The sequence below is a fragment of the Diospyros lotus genome, chromosome 10, assembly GCF_014633365.1.
Source record: "Diospyros lotus cultivar Yz01 chromosome 10, ASM1463336v1, whole genome shotgun sequence".
Taxonomy (NCBI): Eukaryota; Viridiplantae; Streptophyta; class Magnoliopsida; order Ericales; family Ebenaceae; genus Diospyros; species Diospyros lotus.
The window spans coordinates 4881169-4905190 of record NC_068347.1 but is presented as its reverse complement, the minus strand read 5'-3'; the positions used below and the strand labels follow the sequence as shown (position 1 = coordinate 4905190).

General features: G+C 41.2%; 1 protein-coding gene across 3 annotated transcripts in view; it reads right to left on the bottom strand.

Annotated features, from left to right (window-relative positions):
- LOC127811881 (diacylglycerol kinase 5-like) overlaps positions 1–24022 on the bottom strand; it is an 82717-nt gene that overhangs the window by 4084 nt on the left and 54611 nt on the right. For all 3 annotated transcript variants that reach the window (XM_052352076.1, XM_052352074.1, XM_052352077.1), the window contains exons 8-10: positions 23728–23810; positions 21052–21119; positions 285–359 (exon numbers count right to left, since the gene is read on the bottom strand). In XM_052352076.1, coding sequence (XP_052208036.1) covers positions 285–359; positions 21052–21119; positions 23728–23810 — 226 coding nt within the window. The remainder of the gene's footprint in view (positions 1–284; positions 360–21051; positions 21120–23727; positions 23811–24022) is intronic.

Here is a 24022-nt window from a genome sequence, read left to right as displayed (position 1 = left end):
ATCTGAGCCATAATATATTGATATGCTGCATATCTTCAAAACAATTACCAACCAACTCTTCCCCAGTTATTACTGCCACCAGAGTTCCAATATTCCTCATAACAACGGGAAACCATATGATTTCCTAAAAGCAATTAAGTAGATGCAGAAAATGAAGGAGTTAACTGGTTAAATGTCAAGTGCAATCAAGGGGAAAGAAAATGAAGTTTGAGTACTGAGCTGCATTAAATATCCTACAGTGAAGTTCAACTGCAGAACAACAAAAAGACAACCAAATAATGTACCTATGAGATATGTGGAGATCCTTCCATTCATCATGTTTTTTCATGATCTTAACCTTTGCCAGTTGAGCTATATTCCTGCATAGAATATGAAATAACTTTATTTGGTGAAAGAAAGTAAACTAATTTGATAAAATGATCTCAATAACTTCCACTGACAGTAATAACCAGCTTATTGTTTTCAAGAACAATACTCAACAGAAAGTATTCCCAACCATTAGATAACAAGGCCGCTTGGCCAACTCTACTCTTTTTAAACATCCATTCCATCATACTAAACAAAGCAAAGAAGTAACTTGTTGGAGACAACACATTGGCGTACATATAGATTTATACAAGGGTGTAACAATCTGACGGCACTTTTTCATCATTTATAATTATTCATGCTAAGCATATAATTGTTTATAATTATTATGTCCTCAACTTTCTGAAGGAACATTTTTCAGTCCTCAACCTGCATTGCTAGCCATTTACGTATACAAGTTCTGTAGGGATCCCCATTTCGGCAACCCTTAAGCCAGGGAAGCCGAGGTGAGGTCCCTAGAGAAGAGAAAAAGACATACAAAAACACTGCGGAAGCATAACATCCGTAGACAAGCTATCAAGTACGGAGAAGATTATACACAACAAGAACCACTAGCCACTCACTAGGGTACTACCATACATAACAACAAAAGAACAAAACGACATCCTCCCCCATCCAAGAACAACAACCACTCTCTCAAAGGTCTTCGGCTAGGAATTCCCTGTACACACCCTATCTTGTTGGATCAGACACTACCATCGATCTTCGCTTTTCCCCTACCTAGAATGATGGAGAGTAAGAATGAGTCACAAGACTAGAAACTCCCTTACCCGCATTCCGCACACAAACCATGCCATGAACCACAACTCAAGCTACACAATTACACAAGTGTTGTGCCACAAAAATGGAAAAAAAGGAAAAAGAAGAATCTTTTTTTCTGAAAAGGAAGGCTGGCTGCAAGGGCCAGCCCCACCAGGCAAATGCTCGCGGCACTCTGCCGCGAGGTGCATGCAACAAGATGGCCGCGAGGTTGGCTGGCCGCGAGAGCCAACCTCGTGGCCAGCAGGCGCTCGCAACAAGCTGGCCGCAAGGGCCAGCCTCGCGGCACCTTGCTGCGAGGCGGTCGCGGCCAGCAACTGCTTGCGGCAAGCTAGCCGCAAGGGCTAGCCTGACGACACCCTGCCGCAAGGTGCATGAAGCAAGCTGGCTGCGAGAGCCAACCTTGCGGCCAGTAGCCGCGAGCTAAGGCCGCGGTCAGCCTTGCGGCCAAGATGGCTGCAAGGGCAGGCTTGCGGCAGCCTGCCGCAAGCCAAGGTTGGCCGCGAGGGCCAGCCTCGTGGCCACCTCCCCCCATTCTTTTTTGGCTTGGCTTTGACCCATTCAACAACTGCCACGTGTCGACACCAGCCACCCTTGAGAATCGTGCCCTATAAATACCTAGCTACAGGACATTAATGAGGACTTCCAAGTTTGGTAAAATCTGGACACTTTGAATATACTTTTTTCGTAAATAGTCATTGGGATTCGGGACTGACTTTGGCATCGGAGGGTCTTCGCGGGGGAAGATTCTCGTGAGCCTTCTAACCCATTTTCTCAGCATTAACAGGGTCGAATCCTTGCGACGAACCTAACGGTGAAGGTAAAGTCTTGTGGCGAACCTAGCGGCGAAGGTAAAGTCTTGCGGCGAACCTAACGGCGAAGGCCAAGTCTTGTGGTGAACCTAGCGGCGAAGCTCGTGGCGAAACCTTGTGGCAAGAGCTAGTGGCGAGAGCTTGTGGCAAGAGCTAATGGAAAGAACTAGTGGCAAGAGCTTGTGGCAAATCTAGTGGCAAGAGCTAGTGGCAAAAGCTAATGGCGAATCCTTGCAGCGAGCATTGTAACGGCAATCTCCCTCAATGCGACATCTCCTACGGCAACCTAACTTCACCCGACACCAAGCTCGAGTGGACCCCACATCACAAATTTTAATTGTTGTATTTTGGCAACAACAATTTGGCGCCGTCTGTGGGAAACATAACAAAAAGCCAATCTTAGCACAAGATGCCGAGAGGGACAAGATCAGCCGGTTGGGCGAGCCCGCCTGACCCCACTCGAAGGAGCGCTCATAACAGGGCAGGAGTCACGAAAGGCCCCCACTCAGTGTACTCTACAGTACCAGGATTTTCGGTAGATCACCCTAGCAACGAAGTACGTTCTGAGAATTTTCCTGTGCTCGAATGCAACCATACCACCGGACTGGGGGGCATGGAGCATTCGGAGCAAGAAGAAGCACATGTAGTTGGATTGAGGAGATACGCGATAGGGCGGGGGGAACAAGTCCCACATGCAGCGCCCGCTAACCAGGAACAACATTCATCTGGACAGTCTTCAATTCCAAATAGAAACCTCGTGGGAACTTCAAGAATAGCTCCACTCACAGTCTTACTCTCGGATTATGAACTATTGCGGAAGAACTTTGAAGAGCTGAAACAACAGAATAATGAACTCAAGGTGAACAATGAGGAGAATATGAGAAGACTACAGGAAGTCATTGCTTTGTTATGTGAACTAAGGCCGGACATTCACATTCCCTACATGGGACAAATTGATACAAGGGTAGAACATCGGAGATCCCAAGACAACCCTTCCAGAACCCCTCGACAGGGGACAAGAATCAGAACTCCAGGGTTGAATGGTCAAGTCCCAAAAGTAACGGACTCAAGAAGGAAAATAGAAGAAGGGCAAGAAAAGCTCCCACGTATAGAGAGACAGCAGAAAACACCTATTCGGGAGTGCCTTACGACCCATCTCTTTGCCAAAATGAAAGGAAGCAGGAAACACTCAGTGTGTCTGACATTAAACGCCTCATAGAAGAGGTGCTAGAACAGAAGCAGGTAATGATGATACCAAAGGTAACTCCCTCGAAAGGGTTCCCTCTATCTGAGGAACTCCAAAGGCGACCAGTGCAACCAGAGTTCGAACTGCCGCACCTTTCGATATACTCGGGAAGGGAAGACCTCGAGAAGCATTTACAACATTTTGTCGCAGTAGCTGTGCTATATGGATGGAATGAGGTCACGAGGTGCAGGGCTTTCCCAGCCACTCTCCCTGACAGGACAAGATCAACAATGGTTCACCGAATTACCAACAGGACATATACGATCATTCGAACAGTTGAAGAAAGAATTCCTAAATACGTTCTCCGTCTATCTCCCGGAGAAGGAGAATGTAATATATCTAATGAGCTTACAGCAGAAGCCGAATGAATCCCTGAAGCAATACATCGAGCGATTCAGAGCCACGGCGCAGGAAGTAAGGGATCTCCCAGTCGGGTTAGCGGTGTCAGCCCTACTAAACGGAACTACATACGCCCCGCTTAAAAGATCATTAGCTTTCTCCGAGCCAAATTCTGTGACTGATTTGTTTGACCGAGCAGAACAGTTTGTCACCCAAATAGAAATTTTGGACGCAGGGGAAGGTAATAGAAGGGGAAGGGAAATCCAGCCCGAAGTGCGAAGGATCTTACAAAATTCATAAGATGATAGACCCCAACAGGTGCACACTACCGACACCACAAAGTGAGGCGATAGGAAAAGCTTGGAACACTGTGCACCTCAAGAGGTACTTTCCGGCTTTAGCCCCAAGGGAAGGGACGAAGCACAAGACGTAGAGTCAAGCCTGTCATCAGAAGCGTTACTCGACCCGGTTAGAGGCCGGAATTGTCTTTAAATTTTCCATTGTAATAACATCCCCCAATAAATAAAAGAATATATCCCATGTATTCCCGTGGAATAGGCAAAACTATAAGCCGAACCACGTAAAATCTGCATGAGCCCAGATTATTTGTATGTGTCATGCAGGTATGACGGCTCAAGCATAGCTCGCTTCCAATAGGTCAAGTCGCACCAGATTGCCACTAGGCGACTTGACCTATTGGGTGCCGATGACTACGAGCTGGCCTGGGATCACCAGAGGATCCGATGCTTATGCCCGTAGACTCACCCGGATCCCTAGTTTGAGTTCGGTGCTATGCCTTTTTGGCTAGACCCGACTCCTTGATTGATCTGGCACCTAGATCTCCTGGCAAACTCGGATGCCTGGTAGGAATACCGCGCCGGACCACTGGCCAAACCCAGATCCCCTGAGGTAGTCTGGCCCAAGGAAGGCATGAAAAGACAACAACCCTATGACAACTCTGCCATGACCCCCCTTATCGGAGTTGAGTCATCCAGTTGCAATCTGGTGCCTATGACCACGAGTTGGCCCGGGATTACCAGAACATCCGATGCCTATGCCCACAGACTCACCCGAATCCTTCGTTTGAGTTCGGTGCTATGCCTTTTTGGCTAGACTCGACTCCTTGGTTGATCCGGTGCCTAGGTCTCCCGGCAAACTCGGATATCTGGTAGGAATCCCGTGTTGGACCACTGGCCAAACCCAGATTCCCTGAGATAGGCTAACCCCGAAAGACGGACATGGAGAACATAATAGCCAGAGCATTATAATCCATCATAGGATCACCGGATGCTCCGGAGTCTGTGCCCGTAGGCTCGTCGGGATCCATTGACTGAGTCCGGTGCTATGCTCCCGAGCTAGACCCGACTCCTTAGCTGATCCGGCGCCTAGACCTCCCGACAAGTTTGAACAGCCGGCAAGAATTCCGCAGTGAAGTCTATCTATCAAGGGTATGGTTGCCCAGAGATAGTTTGGTACTCCAGCCCCTGGTCGAAGTAAGATCTTTTTGGGCATTCTGAAACACTTGGTTGAGTCAAGGTGCTAGACCTGGCTCTTTGGCTGATATTCTACTCTTCCATTTCGTCTAAAGACAAAATAGAAGAGTGGGGGGCAATTGTTGTGCCACAAAAATGAAAAAAAAGGAAAAAGAAAAATCTTTTTTTCTGAAAAGGAAGGCTGATCGCAAGGGCCAGCCCCACCAGGAAAATGCCCGCGGCAAGCTAGTCGCAAAGGCTAACCTCGCGGCACTCTACCGCGAGGTGCATGCAACAAGCTGGCCGCGAGAGCCAGCCTCGCGGCCAGCAGGCACTCGCCGCAAGGGCCAGCCTCGCGGCACCTTGCCGCGAGGCGGTCGCGGCTAGCAACTGCCCGCGGCAAGCTAGCCGCAAGGGTTAGCCTCGCGACACCCTGCCGCGAGGTGCACGCGACAAGCTGGCCGTGAGAGCCAGCCTTGCGGCCAGCAGCCGCGAGCTAAGGCCGCAGTCAGCCTTGCAACCAAGATGGCCGCAAGGGCAGGCTTGCAGAAGGCTACCAAGGCTGTCCACGAGGGCCAGCCTTGTGGCCACCTCCCCCCATTCTTTTTTGGCTTGGCTTTGACTCATTCAACAACCGCCACGTGTCGACACCAGCCGCCCTTGAGAATCGTGCCCTATAAATACCCAACTACAGGACATTAATGAGGACTTCCAATTTTGGTAAAATTTGGACACTTTGAATACACTTTTTTCGTGAATAGTCATTGGGATTCGGGACTGACTTTGGCATCGGAGGGTCTTCGTGGGGGAAGATTCCCGCCAGCCTTCTAACCCATTTTCTCAGAATTAACAGGGTCGAATCCTTGCGGCGAACCGAACGGCGAAGGTAAAGTCTTGCGGCGAACCTAGCGGCGAAGGTAAAGTCTTGTGGCGAACCTAGCGGCAAAGGTAAAGTCTTGCGGCGAACCTAGCGGCGAAGGCCAAGTCTTGTGGCGAACCTAGCGGCGAAGCTCGTGACGAAACCTTGTGGCAAGAGCTAGTGGCGAGAGCTTGTGGCAAGAGCTAGTGGCGAGAGCTTGTGGCAAGAGCTAATGGCAAGAGCTAGTGGTAAGAGCTTGTGGCGAATCTAGTGGCAAGAGCTAGTGGCAAAAGCTAGTGGCGAATCCTTGCAGCGAGCATCCTAACGGCAATCTCCCTCAAGGCGACATCTCCTACGGCAACCTAACTTCACCAGACACCAAGCTCGAGTGGACCCCACATCACAAATTTTAATTGTTGTATTTTGGCAACAACAACAAGCAACAATGCTCAAATAATGAACTAAGGGCCCACAGATAAGACATAGACCGATACCCAAGGTTCCTATTGAAGAAATAAAATAAGACCAGGCCGGCCTTGAAGATTCCAAGAGACTCATCTATTATCATCTTTCTATTTATTTTGTTATTTTGCTTTGTATTATTTTTAGATATTTCTTAAATTATCTTTGTATTATCTTGTAGTGTTGTAATCTAGTAGAATAACATCTAATCCTAGATAATAGGGTTGTAATGTAGTCTTAAATCTTAGGAGAATTCTTAGGAAGATTATTAGGAAACTTCTTGTATAAATATTTCTAATTCACATCAATAAAGTGTGTGGGAATACCGCTTCCCTTTCTCCCTTTCTACATGGTATTAGAGTCTTGTTAATAGGCTGGTACAGTAAACCCTAGTGCCTTCATTGCACTATCGCTTCAATCTGTTCAAGTGCCTTTATTGCACCATCACTATCGAAGTCGGAACTCCACTGTCTGGCCACTGCCTACCAGCACCGCCACCACCGTTGGGTTCGTCGTCATCAGATCGGTTGGCCACTGGAGTCTTCACACGCCCCACGCACTGCCACCAGTTTGCCTCTGACCCCACGTGATTGCGCGTGAAGGCGTGTTCGCTGACCTTTCACCTCCAGTTGCTCCAGATTGGCCCTCTAACGTCTATTTAGCCCACTCCTGGTGTCAAAATCCTTCGTGTTCGTGCCTTCCAGTCATGTTCGTGTTCGATTATCAGCCAGTCCTCTTTGCTTTCCCTTCGGCTTTAGTTGCCATCATTATGCTCCCTCACGTGAATATACTAGAGGCTTCAGTGTGACTACTGATGTGACTGCCAGTGTAAGTACTAGCATTGGATCAGTAGGAAGCGAGTTACCGGGGATACTACTTTCCTACTGATTGGACGGTAGGAACTATCTTCAATGGGCACAGGTAGTCTAGACCTTTCTCGAGGGGCGAGGAAAGCTCAACCACCTTGCTTCCTTTCCACTGGCAACAACAAATCCTACTTTTTAGATACGGGATGTAGAAGATTCCCCCATTATGTCATGGCTATGGAATGCCATACAATTTGAGGTAAGTAGGAATTATATGTTTTTAAGTTCAACTAAGGAGATTTGGGAGGTAGTTAAGCAAACCTATTCTAAAGTGCAAGATGCATCAGTTATATATGAAGTAAAAACCAAACTAAGTAGTACTAAATAAAGGGGGATGACAGTCACCGAGTACTACAATTATATGAATAGTTTATGGCTGGAATTGGATCAATATCAAAAGATTAAGATGGGGTGCAGTGCTGATGCTGCAACTCTTAATCACATTATGGAAAGGGATAGAATTGTTGAATTTTTGGCTAGTCTTAACTCTATTTTTGATCGAGTAAGGGTGCAGATTCTCAATCGAGAGAGATTACCATCATTAAATGAGGTATTTGCCATGGTACGTAGTGAAGAAAACAAACGGGAAGTGATGCTTCAAGGTTCTTACACTGATGGGTCTACCATGATATCAAATAAAGGGGAAGTATCTCGCTCGAAATCTGGAAAAACAAGTGCTCAAGGACAGTTGAATAACAGAGAAGGGCTTTGGTGTACATATTTCAAGAAACCTCGGCATACCCGAGAAACTTGCTTTAGGCTTCACGGGAAAGATGCAGTCCTCAGCAAAATTAGCGGACTTCCAAGTACAACCACTAGTCCCTGCACTCAATCATATTTATCTCAAAAGTGACAGGAAGAGGATAGAAATCTGATGAAATCAAAAGAAAATTTCAGTCTAGACCTCAATCTCCTCAACATTGAAGAGATCACCAAACTGAAATCCTTCTTGAAGACCATACAAGATGATGGTGGTTGTTCCTTGGCACATCAAGAGACTTCTGGTAAGACCTCAAGTAATGACTCTCATTCTGTATTTTTTTCAGTCATAAACATTGCTAGGAATGATACTTGGATCTTAGATTCCGGAGGTACTGACCACATGACACCTAACTCTGATGTGTTTACCACCTATCAACCCCTGAAGACCTCTAAACAAATCCAAATTGCCAATGGTACATCAGTTTCCATAATTGGATATGGGAATGTTTATCTAAGCCCTAACATCACCATTAACCATGTTCTCCATGTTCCCCAACTATCGGCCAACCTTTTGTCCATCCATCAGCTCACCAAAGAATTACACTACCATGCTGTTTTTTCTACTAATCTGTGTGAGTTTCAGGCAATGAGGACTGGGAAGAATAGGATTGGGGTTGCTAGAGGAACAAATGGGCTGTATTGCTTCATAAGGAAGGCTCATAAAAACCAGTTGTCAGTAGCATGCTCTTCTCAGGTGACTACCAATCATCACCAAATCTGGTTGCATCACTATCGATTGGGACACCCTCCATTCACCTTGTTAAAAACTACGTTTCCTACTTTATTTCATTCTTTGGACCCTAGTATTTTTCATTACAATGTATGTGTTATTTCTAAACAACATCGAGTGTTTTACCCAATTAGTAATAAACTCCATCCTATTCCATTTGCATTAATTCATTCTGATGTGTGGGGCCCTTGCAAAATTCCAAACTATTATGGAGCTCGTTGGTTTATATCCTTTATTGATAATTGTACACGCATGACATGGTTTTTTTTGTTAAAAGATAAGGCAGCCATCCAAATAGTCCTACCCAACTTTTGTAGAACGATAACTACCCAATTTGGAACCCCCATAAAGAAATTTTGTACTGATAATGCTCGAGATTATTTCAATACTCATTTGCATCAATTCTTCCAACAAGAAGGGATTGTCCATGAATCTTCGTGTGTTGACACTCCACAACAAAATGGAGTGGCTGAATGGAAGATGAGACATCTCCTCAATGTGGCTCGGGCCCTACTTCATTATCATAGGGTCCCTAAAACTTTCTGAGGGGAGGCTGTCCTCACTACGACTTTTCTCATAAATCGCATGCCTACTAAATTTCTAAACCAACAAAACCCTCTAACTTGCCTCACCACTCACTATCCCGAATCTAACTTCCACACCTCTCTTCCCCTTAGAGTATTTGGGTGTGTTTCCTTTGTTTATATTTTCAAACACTCTCGAGATAAGCTTGGTCCAAGGGTTGTTAAGTGTGTCTTCCTAGGGTATTCTCCCACACAAAAGGGATATAAATGCTATAATCCTCTCACCCGCAAACTCCATGTTTCTAAAGATGTTACTTTCTGTGAGAAAATAATTATGAGAGAAAAACCTAAGAAATTAGCCTATTTTAGTTTGTTATTTATAGTAGGCATAACAGACTTTAAACACCTACGAGCATAACCTATGGGCTTAATCTAATTACAAATAAAACACACACATACAATAATTACAATATATACAATTATACTAATAATTCTAACACTCCCCCTTAAAGTAGAGCATAGATATAATATGCACCAACCTTGATACAAATATATTTTATTAGAGGACCCTTTAGAGACTGGGTGAAGACATTTACAAGTTGATCATTGGAGTTAACAAACTCTAACAAAACACCTTCAACCAGCTTTTCTCTAATAAAGTGACAGTCGATTTCAATATGCTTAGTCCACTCATAGAACACTGGATTGAAAGCAATGTGTAAGGTAACCTGATTATCACAAACAAGCTTCATAGGGGATACTTCACGAAACGTGAGTTCCTGCAGGAGTTGTTTAAGCCAAATAAGCTCACAAGTTGTATTAGCCATAGCCCGATACTCTGCCTCTGCACTAGATCTAGCTACTACATTATGTTTCTTACTTTTCCAAGAAACCAGATTTCCTCCCACAAGAACACAATACCTTGAGGTTGATCGATGATCAAAAGGAGATCTTGCCCAATTTGCATTTGCATAATAACAAATATCTATGTGTCCCTTATCCTCATAGAATAGCCCTTTACCTGACGCTCTTTTGATATCTCAGAATCCGGATAACAGCATCCTAGTGAGAATGACATGGAGAATTGAGGAACTGACTAACTACACTCACAGCAAAAGCAATGTTAGGATGAGTGACTGTGAGATAGTTTAACTTGCCTACCAGTCTCTTATACCTTCCAGGATTTGAATAAAGCTCCCCTATTCCGGCAAGAGTCGGACATTTGGATCTATTAGGGTGTCAACTAGTTTGCAGTTCACCATACCAGTTTCTTCTAAGATGTCAAGGGCATACTTCCTCTAAGAAATTGAGATACCATCTCCTGATTGAGCAACTTCAATACCTAAGAAATGCCGAAGTTGGCCTAGGTCTTTGGTCTGAAAGTGCTGATGTAGATGTTCCTTTAGCTTCTGCATTCCAACTTGATCACTCCCTGTGATAACAATGTCATCTACATAAATAATAAGGTAGATACATAAGGAAGATGAATGGCGATAGAAAACCGAATGATCAGCTTCACTTCAAGTGAGACCAAAGGCTTGAACCACAGTGCCGAACTTGCCAAACCATGCCTGTGGAGATTGTTTCAGACCATAGAAAGACTTTTTGAGTTCGTAGACTACATTGGACCCCCCCTGAGCAACAAAACCAGGTGGTTGCTCCATAAATATCTCTTCCTGCAAATCACCATGAAGAAGGACATTTTAAATATCGAGCTGATAGAGTGGCCAATGATGCGTGGCATCCAGAGAGAGAAAAAGGCGAATAGAGGCCATTTTCACAATAGGAAAGAAGGTATCATTGTAATCCAGTCCATAGATTTGTGTAAAGCCTTTGGTAACCAAGCAGGCCTTAAGACGTTCCACCTGTCCATCAGGACCCACTTTGGGAGTGAATACCCACCGGCAACCAACAAGAGTCTTTCCTGGTGGTAAAGGCACCAAATCCCAAATACCATTCAAATGTAAGGCGTCAATCTCATCCAACATAGCTTGGCGCCAACCAGGATGGGACAAACCTTCACCTGTGGTTTTAGGAATAGAAACAGAGGAAAGACTCGAAACAAAGACACTATAAGAAGGAGACAAATGGTCATAGCATAAAAAGTTATAAATAGGATGGGGATTACGAGTAGACCGTGTACCTTTGCGAAGAGCAACAGGGAGGTTATTGGGCTCAGGATCCGGGGCAAGAGGGACCACAGACGCAGAGAGCGAGTTAGGAGAGTCCTAGCTAGAGGAATGTTGGCACCGGTAGCAGGATGAGGATGACGGTGATATGTAAGAAGTGGAGGAGCCGTGGAAGGTGGATCAGAAAATGGTAGGGTAGGCGCCACAAAGGAGACAGATGGAACCGATAAGGATAGTGGAAGAAAAGAAAAAGGAATAGGCAAAACTTGGTGAAGACTTTGTGAATCAGGTTGAGCAACCGAAAAGAAAGACTATTGTTCAAAGAATGTGACATCAACAGACAAAAGATAGCAGTTCAACTCATGAGAGTAACACTTATAGCCTTTGCAATCGGGAATAACCAAGGAAGATACACTTGAGAGATTTTGCAGCAAGCTTATCCTGTTTAGGTGAAAAAGAATGCATAGAACAGATACATCCAAAAACACAAAGAGGAACATAATAAAGCAGCTATGTAGGGAACAAAAGGGAATGAGAAATATGGTCTTGTAACGCTGAAGATGACATGCAATTGATTAGATAACATGCAGTTAGAACAACATCTTCCCAAAATTTAGTGGGAAGATTGGCATGTAAAAGGAGTATCTGTGCAGTCTCAATAAGATAACGATTCTTATGCTCAGCAACACCATTTTGTTGAGGTGTGTAAGGATAAGGGGATTGATGCAGGATGCCATTAGCAGTCATAAAGGTAGTAAATTGAGAAGAAAAATACTCAAGGGCATTATCACTATGTAAGGCAAATATAGAAACTCCAAACTGTGTTTTTATTTCAGCAGTAAATGTCTGAAAGATAGAAAACAACTTAGACTGACTCTTTATAAGAAACAACCAAGTGCAATGAGAAAAATTATTAATGAAAGTAACGAAATATGAAAAACCAAGAGTAGAATTGACGCGATTTGGCCTCCATACATTAGAGTGCATAAGGAAAAAGGGAGCCTCAGCCCTATTATTGACCTGATGAGAAAAAGAATTACGAGCATGTTTACCACGCTGACACGACTCACAATTAAACAGGGACAATAACGACAAACTAGGAACTAATTTCTTTAGTTTGGAGAAGTTGGGATGACCGAGACGATAGTGGAGAAGATTTGGGGAAGCGGCACTAGTGCAAGCTACCGACGAACTAGGCACAACAAGATAATAGTGACCCTGTGACTCACGCTTGACGCCAATCATCTGCCCCATACCCTAGTCCTGAACACAAAACAGAGGTAGGAATAAAGATAACAGAACAGTTAAGGGTTTTGGTGAGTTAGCTAACTGAAATCAAATTAAAAGGACTATCAGGAACATATAAAACATAATTTAATGAGAAAGATGAGGTGGGTGTGATTTGGCTGATCCCTTTAACTTCAATTTTAGTACCATCGACCAGGGTAATAGTAGGCTAGGTATCAGAATAGGTAACTGAGGAGAAAAGAAGTTCATTACCACACATATGGTTAGTGGCACCGTAATCTATAATCCAATGACCAACAGATGAGCCTTGAGCAACACAAGCAACATGATTACTAGGATGAGACTGTTGGGTGGCCTGGAACTTTAGGAAGGTATCATACTCAGTTGCAGACATAGGTACCAATTGTGAACCTGGTGGAGATTGAGCAGGACTAGGATCGCTTTGAAATACATGAACTGTATTGGTAGATAATGCTGGTGGAACAGCTGGCCAAACCATATTTCTTCCAGCATTTGTCCTCAAGATGACCCAGTTTCTTACAAAAGGTACACTATGGACGTGGGAGACTATTATTGCGTCCTCTATTTCCTCCTACAGTGGAAGCCTAAGACACAAGAGTTGAAGATTCAACTAGATGAACAACATAAGAAAAAGAGGACATACCATGCACACCTATCATATTCAACAACCTTTTAAAAGAGTCCTTCATGGTAGGACTACTGGAGCTGGTCAAGATTTGATGCCTGATGGCGTCAAACTCTGGTTTCAGGCCGGAGAGAGCAATAATCATAAAAAACTTCTCTCGTTGAGCAATCTATTCGGTATGGGTTGTAGTAAGAGGAAGAAGAGTATCAAATTCTTACATGAGAGCCTGAACCTGACCCATATAAGATTCCATGGACGACTCTTGCTTGAGATTCTTGATATTAGAGATCATAGTGTACAAATGTTAGATGTCGTTAGTATAACACTCTTCAGCTTCCTTCCACACATCAACACAAGTTTCAATGGGGCGAAAAAGCTACATGATGGACAGATCAATAGAATGCCATAGGAGGCTACATAACTGGGCATCAACTTGTTCTCATCTAGCTCGATTAGCTTCTGGCACACTTTCAGCCTGTGGTAAGATGATCTGCTTGGCCTTGCCCTTTGAACCACATTTTGACAGAGGCTGCCCATAAGAGATAATTGGTAGACCCTATCAACTCGACAGTGGTAATATTGGTTATCTCAAGATTGGAGACAGTAAAGGATTGAGAGGCAGTAGCGTAACAGATGCTGGAGCGAGAGTAGCACTGGTAGAAACCACATTACTGAGATCAGATATGGCGAGGAATTTGACACCGAAAATAGCTTGAGGGGATGTCGAAGATCAAATCTAGAGAAGCTGGAGAGAATTCAATGGCGGACGCACCGTTATGCTGTGGCGGGTAGAGGTGGCGGTGGCACGTGGGGGGTCCGGCAGTGGCAAGTCTTTGGCGGTCGGCCGATCTGATGGTGGCAAACCCTAGGGTGGTGGTGTTAGCAAGTGGTGGCCGGACAATGGGGTTCTGGTATGGGTAGTGACGATGATGGTTAGGGTTTGAAGGTCGCTGGAAAAAGTTACACAGCGACGGTTAGGGTTTTTCTCATCGGTGACTCTGATACCATGTGAGAAAATAATTATGAGAGAAAAATCTAAGAGATTAACCTCTCTTACCTTATTATTTATAATAGGCATAATGGGCCTTAAACATCTACGGGCTTAACCTATGGGTTTAATCTAATTACAAATAAAACACACACATACAATGATTACAATATATACAATTATACTAATAATTCTAACACATTCATTGAAAACGCACCCTTCTTTGGCTGATCTCCAGCTAGTCACCAAGGGGAGACTTCTTATAGTGACTAGCCACCCAATCAGCCTAGTGACACCTTCCTTCCTTTACCTTACCACCAACCTCATTAGGACTCTAATCCTACCAATCAATCTAGCCCCCTTTCCCCTCAAACAGCAAGTGAACTAGCTATTGAGCCTCCACCAAACAGCCATAATCACTGGAATGATTCGGCCTCACTTGATGAGTAAGTAGTCTCCCAAAGGAATGTAACTCCAGTAAGATACAAGGGGTCTCCTTATGTGTACAAACGAAAACAACCTATCCTAGAGCATGCTCCATTCTCAACCCCTACTCAAAGTTTGGATCATATGCAGTTCATGCCTTCAGCATTTGTTAATCCCATTGTTGATGATACAAACCTACCTATTGCCCTTCGAAAAGGAGTGGGAAGTTGTACTCAACACCCAATAACCAATTACCTATCCTATCATCGCCTCTCCCAAAACCACAAGAGCTTTCTAACATCTCTAGATTCAATTATCATTCCAAAGTCAGTAACTGAGGCTCTAAGGAATCAGAATTGAAAACAAGCTATGCTAGAGGAAATGAGGGCTTTACATAAGAATCATACATGGGATCTTGTGGACATGCCTACAGGAGTTAATCCAGTTGGGTGTAGGTGGATTTTTAATGTCAAATATAAGGCCGATGGGACACTTGAGAGGTATAAAGCAAGGCTGGTAGCTAAAGGATACACCTAAACATATGAGATAGATTATTTGGAGACATTTGCTCTAGTAGCAAAAATGACTATAGTTCGAATTCTCCTAACATTGGCAGCTTCTTTTGGGTGGCATCTTCAACAACTAGATGTAAAAAATGCATTTCTCCATGGGGACTTACAGGAGGAGATCTTCATGGAATTACCACCAGGGTTTCAAAAAGGACATGAAGGGAAGGTTTTTTGGCTGAATAAGGCCCCATATGGACTCAAGCAATGTCCAAGAGCTTGGTTTGGGAGGTTATCCAAAGCTATGCACACTATAGGTTACAACCAAAGTAGGGGAGACTATACTTTGTTTATTAAACATTCAAAAGAAGGAAAATTGATAGTACTATTGATATATGTGGATGACATGATAGTGACTGGCAATGATGAGGGAGAACATAAAAGACTAAAAGAAAGGCTAGCTAAAGTGTTTAAGATCAAAGACTTGGGAACACTCAAGTATTTTTTGGGAATTGAAGTGGCATATGCCAAAGTGAGTATTTTTCTATCCCAATGAAAATATATACTTGATTTATTGTTTGAAACAGGATTGATCGGAGGGAAAGGGTAAAAAATCCCCATTGAACCGAATAGCAAGCTATGGAACAATCCTAATAGCAAATTAATAGACAAAGGAAATATTAGCAGCTGGTTGGAAGACTCATATACTTATCACATACTAGGCCAGACATTGCCTTTGCTGTCATCTTGGTGAGTTAGTTCATGCACAGCTCTACTGAGGAATATATGCTAGCTATCAAAAAAAATCTTATGTTATCTAAAAGCCACTCTAGGTAAGGGAATTCTATTTAAGGCAGGAAATAAGTTGAACATTAGAGGCTTCTCAGATGTAGATTATGCAGGGAGTGTAACTGATAGAAGATCTACAAGTGGCTATTGTGTGTTCCTAGGAGGAAATCTTGTGTCCTAGAGAAGTAAGAAGCAAAGTGTCGTGGTGAGATCAAGTGTAGAGGCAGAGTTTAGGACTATGGCTATTAGCCTATGCAAAATCTTATGGCTGAAAATTATCCTCAAAGATCTAAGGGTTTCGATCCAAGGCACAATTGAGTTATGGTGTGATAACCAATCTGCAATCAGTTTAGCCCATAATCCAATTCAACATGACTGAACCAAGCATGTTGAGATAAACTAACACTTCATAAAGGAAAAGTTGGAAGCAGGTCTCATTCATCTACCATATGTTCCATCTGAGGGACAAATTGCAAACATATTGACCAAGGGACTGCTGGTAAGAAGATTTGAAGATCTAGTAGGCAAGCTAGGAATGTGGGACATACATTCTCCAGCTTGAGGGGGAGTGTTGAAGAAATAAAATAAGACCGGGCCGGGCCTTGAAGATTCCAAAAGACTCATCCATGATCATCTTTCCATTTATTTTGTTATTTTGCTTTGTATTATTTCTTAGATATTTCTTAAAAGATGGTGTTGAAACTTCATTTCATCATTACTCCGCCAGGGGATATTATCCACTGCCGGTCCCAAGCCCGGATAAAGGAGGAGGGTTGTGTTAGGTAGCCGACAGCCAGCGTAAAACCTAATCGGATCCAAATATGAATTCTAGACAAACTATCTGTTGGGAAATAACCCACATAGAAGTCTAAAATTCATGTAACCAACCCCACATAGTGGGATAACAGCTGAATATGTTGTTGTTTTATCTTTTAGTGTTGTAATCTAGTAGAATAACATCTAATCCTATATAATAGGGTTGTAATCTAGTCCTAAATCTTAGGAGAATTCTTAGGAGGATTCTTAGGAAACTTCTTGTATAAATATTTCTGATTCATATCAATAAAGTGTGTGGGAATACCACTTCCCTTTCTCCCTTTCTATAGTTCCATACCAACTTACATGTAGTCACGAACTAGCTAGCAAATCTTGAGCCAAATGCACCTGAGCCCAAAGCTCCCTCAGGACGGTCCTCTTGTCACCCAAGCCTGTGGATGTACATCCCGTGCGCAATAGTAACCATGTAATGCAGTATATAAGGATGCAAGACTATTACAACATTGACGATGATACATAACTCCCATAAGTCAAGCATCAAGCCATGCTACGCCCCACATAAGAATACGAATGCCATGCAGATGCTTTCTAAATGCACACTCACGACACACTAGCAAGATCATGCCCTTGCATATTCAACACATGAACCCCCAAATGCTAACCACCCATAACCATGCAACAATAAAATAAAACTGTAAAGCATACAAACACCACCCCAAATACCATCTAAGAACCTATTCCCGCATGGTTAGGCATCATTCCACAAAAGAATTATAGAGCGATCCAAACTCTATAAAATTAAGCAAGTGTCCAAGGATAAGGATTTTTAAGCGTAAATCACGAACCAACTAGGAACCAATTGACCAAAGAATCAAAAAGTATAAGAACTCACATGGAAAGAAAGAGAAAAACTTGCACAAAAAGGATAAAGAATTGGCCAAAAGGAAAGAGAGTGATAGGAACTTGCCTTAGATTTCCGCTTTTAAATTTCTCACAGTACTAAGGCTGTCACCGGCTCAGCTCAAGCCTTTTCTTAATAAAATTATGCTTTGAAAGACAACAGAAATATTTAAATTAAATATTACCGAGATTACCTTCTATTTAATTTTAGTTAATTTTGCATTTACCTTAACCACGTTGTTCGAATTTCCCACTTAGCTGGCTGCTTTCCTCCCCATTCTCAAATTCCTTAAGTTATTTCATAGCCTATTTGAAGCCTGGGGGGGTTTATATAGGGGAGAAAGTGTAGGGAAGGTGGAAAAATGGCAAGGTAGCGATTTGGACATGTGGCAGCACGTGGGTGCGCCAAGTGGCGTTGCAGCATGGCCATATCTGGCAGCTGTTGCGCGTGGCAGCAGCAGCAAGGTGCGGCCAGTGTGTGCATGGCACGGCATTGCGGCCTGCCCGGATGGCACCCGTGTGGTGCTTGAAACGACGCTGTTTTGGGAGTCTGATGGCTGGCAAAAATCCAGCCATTTTTCCTCCCTGCTAGCGTGCGGATTCAAACTTGAGACCTCCGCCCTCACGCATGTGCGTGTGACTGCCCGACCTACAGCCTTCCTCACTTATTAATATGCATATTTTATATTTAAGATGATCCAGCTACCAGTTTTCGAAATTACACTTAAACCTCAAAATTTTCGAATATTTGCTAATACTCCCTCAATCAAAAATACTTCAATTTTAATATCTTCTACCTAATACCTCACACCCATAAATTGACATTAAATCATAGATAAATGGCTCATTACACACCATATCTCCTAGTTATAGCTCTCTAACATTTAAAGAGATAATGTTTATAAACAATTCAACACCTTTTTAGCATAAGTTGCTGTTTGTTGGAAAGACTAAAATAGATGATCAGGTTTATCTCTTATGGCCGAAAATAAGGAGATAAAAGAGAGAAGAGAAATTCAAGGAGATAAGTGATAAGGTTGATTAGAGGATAAAGAGATAAAGCAGTGTGAAGAAGATAACTCCAGCAAATCTCTCAATTCAAACTTGTAAATCTGTTCCTATAGTTTAGGAGATAATTAGTCCTATTTTTCTGGAGATATTTTGTGTTGTAGTGTGTATAAATACATCTCATTGTCACAGAAATATATCAGAGAGCTTCTTTCCATCGAGTAATCTCTCGTTGATACTCGAATAAGCTCAGTTCATATGATTAAGATGACACTTATATTCACAAATTAGCGTGGTACTACAATTATTTTTGTAAACTTCATATAGAATGAGAGAATACTGGACTAGCTCTGCCTTTATTTTGTATTTATGTCAAAATAGAACACGTCATATGTTACAAAACTTGTGACAGAAAAAACTCATTGTCCCTCCCCCAAAAGCTTTTGCAGCCAACCTCCGCGGTGCACAAGGCCCTCCACTTTGCAGGGATCATATTTGTATGCACCTGCTCCCTTGCTCTTTTTTTTTTTTTTTCAGGTCACAAAGGAGCAACTTTACCGCTGCTACCAAACTTTTGTAAACAAATCTACAAATTAATCTTCAACTTCATGCAGGTTGTCTTGATGACATTTTTGTAAAGAACTTGTTGAAGAATTTGAATACCGAGAATGAAAAATGAGGATTCAAAAGTCTAAGATGATGATCTCGTATCCTATGGCGGAAATTAAGAGATTAGGATAAAGTGATAAGAAGGAGATTAGAATAAAGAGATAAGAATCAAGACATAAAGTTAGTTGGACATTAGAATCAAGTGATAAACCCTGTTGTAACTGATGTACCCTATCTTCTTCTTTTTAAAAAAAATTCTTTCCTATCTTTTAGGAGATGTTGTAGGATATTTCTTGTATAAATACCCCATTCGAGAGATCAATAAATCAAACTTCAAGCTTCCCTTCATCAAGTAGGTCTCTTCCTAATTGAGTAAACTAATTCTAAGTTACTCGAATAATGTTTTTTTCCTGTTTGTTCAGAATTTTTATTAAAATAAGGTGGGAAATGACCTCAATGTGTTTTTTTTGTTCCATTGAACATGTATCAGAAGCAATGTAGGCTGACCCTTGATTACTACGCTAATTCCATAAACAATGAATGTTGAAATCCAAGTTCTTTGAGACTATGTGTTAACCATAATAAGCCACAAGTCCTGTAACTCCATTCTATCTGAGGTCTAGCAATATACTGAGCTATGTTACCTCCAACGAACTTACTATACCCCATGGTAAACTTTTTGTTGGATGGAGAACTTGACAAGCATGCATTTGAATATTTCATAAATCAGTGTACGACCATGATATTGACACAGTACATCACATTTTGGGGCACCCTTAAGATACCTCAAAATTCAGATTATTGCATCCCAATCACTTGAACATTGAGAATCTAAAAATTGACTGACAACTTCTGGTAGAAAATCTATCAACCTGGTAACAGGCAAATAATTCAATAGGAAGAGAAGCTTGTCTGATAACTTGATAGTATGGGAACTTGGAGTAATCTTCCTTATATGTGGTCAGCATCTTGGGTTCCTCACCACCAAAAGAAGAGACAATTGGAAACTTATAAAAACATACAGGGTTGCCTACCAATCAAATCCTTTTTTGATAAGTCCTATTTTTTGGTTTTAATCAATCTCTGTGTGTTGTGCCTTACCGTAATGAGTAAGCCTCTCATTTGATCTCCTAACATGGCCATATTGACCACCACCAGTTTGCTGATTATCATGGCTTCCATGAAAGCCATTACCACCACAAAATGCAGAGGGGTCTGATGATAACTATGATAATGATTGACTGACTAAAAAGTATCTATTGGCCAAAGTCTGTCTCCCTAGAAGGAGAATCCCTACATGTGGCACATAGAATCAAGCGTAGGTTGAATAGGAAGCAAGTACTGCTCCCCAAGAATTTGAGATTTCATAGGCTCAAACTTAGGTTTCAACCTGAGTAAAACTGAAGAAACACATTTCCCCCTGCTCTTTCTGCATCTCTCAAGTATCTGCCTAACAGCACGAAACATATTTAAATGATCATAGACAGGTTTAAGGCCAGCAAAATATTTTGTGAGATTGAACTTCCACTTGCAGCTAAAAGTACTCTAGAAAGAGATCATACATAGAGATCAAATTGTTTGAGACTTGCAAATGAATACACACCATTTTGCCTTATATGTGTCTAGTAAGTGAAAATGTTTACAATATAGATGCTCAGTCAAATTCCATAAAAAATTGACTGTACATGTGTCTACCTAATCCAAGCTTGATCCTTTCTTGGAGATTCTTAGTTCAAACTTGCCCCTTAAGTGGATGTGAAGAACTTTTTTTCCAACTTCTTTTCCAAGAATAGATAATAGAGCATAGTGCATATAAACAATACCTCACCTTGAAGAAGGATGCAGAAGTGAAGCACAAAACCATCCCTGTTTACATCCAATCTTCGCATATATACTCTAATAAACACAAAAGAACAGTTAGCACCTTTTGGCTACAATGACTAGACAACTACTATTTTCTTAAGAAAGACCATGCTTATAATTATATGAAAACATGAGCGTAAGAGACAAACTGAAATGTCTACATTATTAAAAAAGTAGGATGTGTAAACCAACAAAATATACTGATTTTTATGTTTGCATGTAGAATGATATTTCCCAATATATTTACTTCAATGCCCTCTATCACTTTGTTTCACATTTATTTCAAGCAATAAGCATAATGAATTAAGTACTAATGATACTCATATACCAACCCCTCAATAAATATGATGAATCTTGTGTTGATTGATAGCTATAATGTTGTGAAGATTGATAACTATATTATGATGGTTGATAGCTATAATTTTGCTATGATCTTTCCTTACAATCTTGTTAGAATCCTAATATAATATTTCCTTGTACGAGATTTTAAATAGTTAAATACAAGTATAGCATTGGAGATAAATCATACAACTACTATTATTTTTCTCGTCCTACAATAATTTCTTTATTACTCTTATCTTCTTTCCAATTGGAAAAGTAGCACTTTTTTCCTTCCAGTTTTATGAATGTGAGGACAATAACATGAACAGCGGTGCTATGTTAATGTTAGCATAACAACGCTTTATCAGCAAACAAATTGAGCACACCAACTAGTGTGCCTCCTCTAGACTAAAATAAAGAAAGACTGAAGAAGAAGAAATTATAATTAATCAAAAGCATTCAAAATAAATCAAAACCGTTATTTCTGATTACCTCTTTAGCCTATTTATATGCTCAAATCCAATCCTAACTAAAACATTATTAATCTAACTACAATTTTCTTAATATAACAAATTGCAGATAATCTAAAGAAAAACTCTAAACATATAAAACCTAAAAAATATAAATTCTAAAATTCAAATAAAACCTAAATCCCATTATCATACTTTAAAACTTAATAATCTTAATTTCCCATCATTCTCCCCTTGTTAAAAAAAACTCATCCTCCAGTTTTGTGCAGACTCGTGGTGCTAGTAGTCAAGGATCGTCACCAATACCAACTTGCTCAAAATGAGAAGAATTTGTTACTGCCATGGAACTTTCTTGAAGTCCTTTAACGATAATGATTTTGGAATCTGCTGTTAATGAATATGATGAAATCTGTTGTTGATGAAAGATGTTACAGTGATGTCAAGGTTGACCTTCAATGAGGGTTCTTGATGATTTTTCTGTGTTATAATTGTTGATGGCTTGTGAGAGAGTTGTAGCTACACCTAATTACTATGCTAAAGTTTAGTATATAACAATTGCAGAGACAATTGAGACTTTATGAGAATTATTGACTTGTGAAAGAGATTATAGAGGCAACTAGTCTGAGCACATATATAAATAGAATATGCTTATAACTAAATTTGGTAAAACATGCAGTTGGAACTTGAAAAGTATGTTTAAGCAAGGATAGATTGTATATAGCACAAAATAGACAAAAGACTTACTTATACCACTAGCAACAAGACTTGGAAATTTGATATTGCAGTCCACGTGTTCCTTCGAGTTTTTATGATAAAGAGTGATGACACTCAAAAGGAAATGAAATATCAGTTTGAGACATAATAGACCCCTTGAGATTCTAAAAAGAGTTTGGAGCATTAAATGTTAGGCTCAAGCACACAACCTGTGATTTTGATGATAACAACACACTGGGTATTTGATTATCTACTTGAGTGATGAATAGGAGGAACAAAGAGGGTTATGCAAAAATTTCAAGACTCAAGTGGACAAGTTGAAGAGCCTAGGGAGTGTTCAAGTAAGATTCAAAGTGCCGGATCAATTCAATTTGGGCTTAATATTTACGAGATTAAACAAAAAAATGGTATTATTTCATTAAGGTTACTTTTCAAAAGAAAGCCAAAATATTCTAAACAAATTACTTCAAAAGAATTATCTCCAAAATAAGTATAAAATAAGTAAAAGGATAAATAAAATAAGTATAAAAGAATATATTTCCAAAATAAGTATAAAGAACCATAGTGGTGAGGATTAAGTTTGAATATACAAGTTTGAAGCTTAAAGAATAAATTTTTCAAGGATAAAACTTAGAAGGCACTCAGCATACTGAGAACAATGTCTCAGTCAACTGAAACTCGACAGAAACCTTCTTTTCAGAAAAATGCAGCATTTAGCCAACTGAGGCTTTCGACTCAGTCAACAGAGAGAAGGCATAATTTGTTAGACAAAGCTACAGGTTGATTTCAGTCCATTGAGAGGATCTTTCACCAGATTGAAAGGTCAACTCAGTTTACTGAGTGTAAAAGAATATGCAAGAAAGTGAGGTAAGGAAGCTTTCTTTTCTCTAATTTTCTTCAAAATTTATTCGAACTTTAAGTTTCCCTAGTTTTAAAATGTTTTAACTGAATTCATGCACTGCTTGGGATACCCATTCTAGAGAAGCCAGTTTGTGTTCCTTGCGATCCAAGGATGCAAAAAGAACATGATCCGGAATGCGCAATCTGGATACAATTTTAAGGGGGAGGAGCAAGCTCAGTAACAATTGTCCAATATCTTTGTATAAATGAAGACAATGTACTCAACAATGCAATACCTGATTAACCAGTTGGTTTTTGAATTTTTCTGGGTGTAACTTCCGCTGACAATGGAAGTCATAAGATACATGAGCATCCATACCTGCAAAATGAAAGAATTTGATTAGACCTTGAAATAGAAACAATAGGAGGGAAAACATGATATGAAGGGTACCCAACATGTTGCGGAATAAACTAATGGAGAAAAAAAAAACAAATAAATACGAAAAAAAGGAAAAAATTGAGACAGAATTCCACCTTTCACTGAGCACTAGTGATGTGAGACAACAAGAAAGATTGCGGAAAATCGGGGGG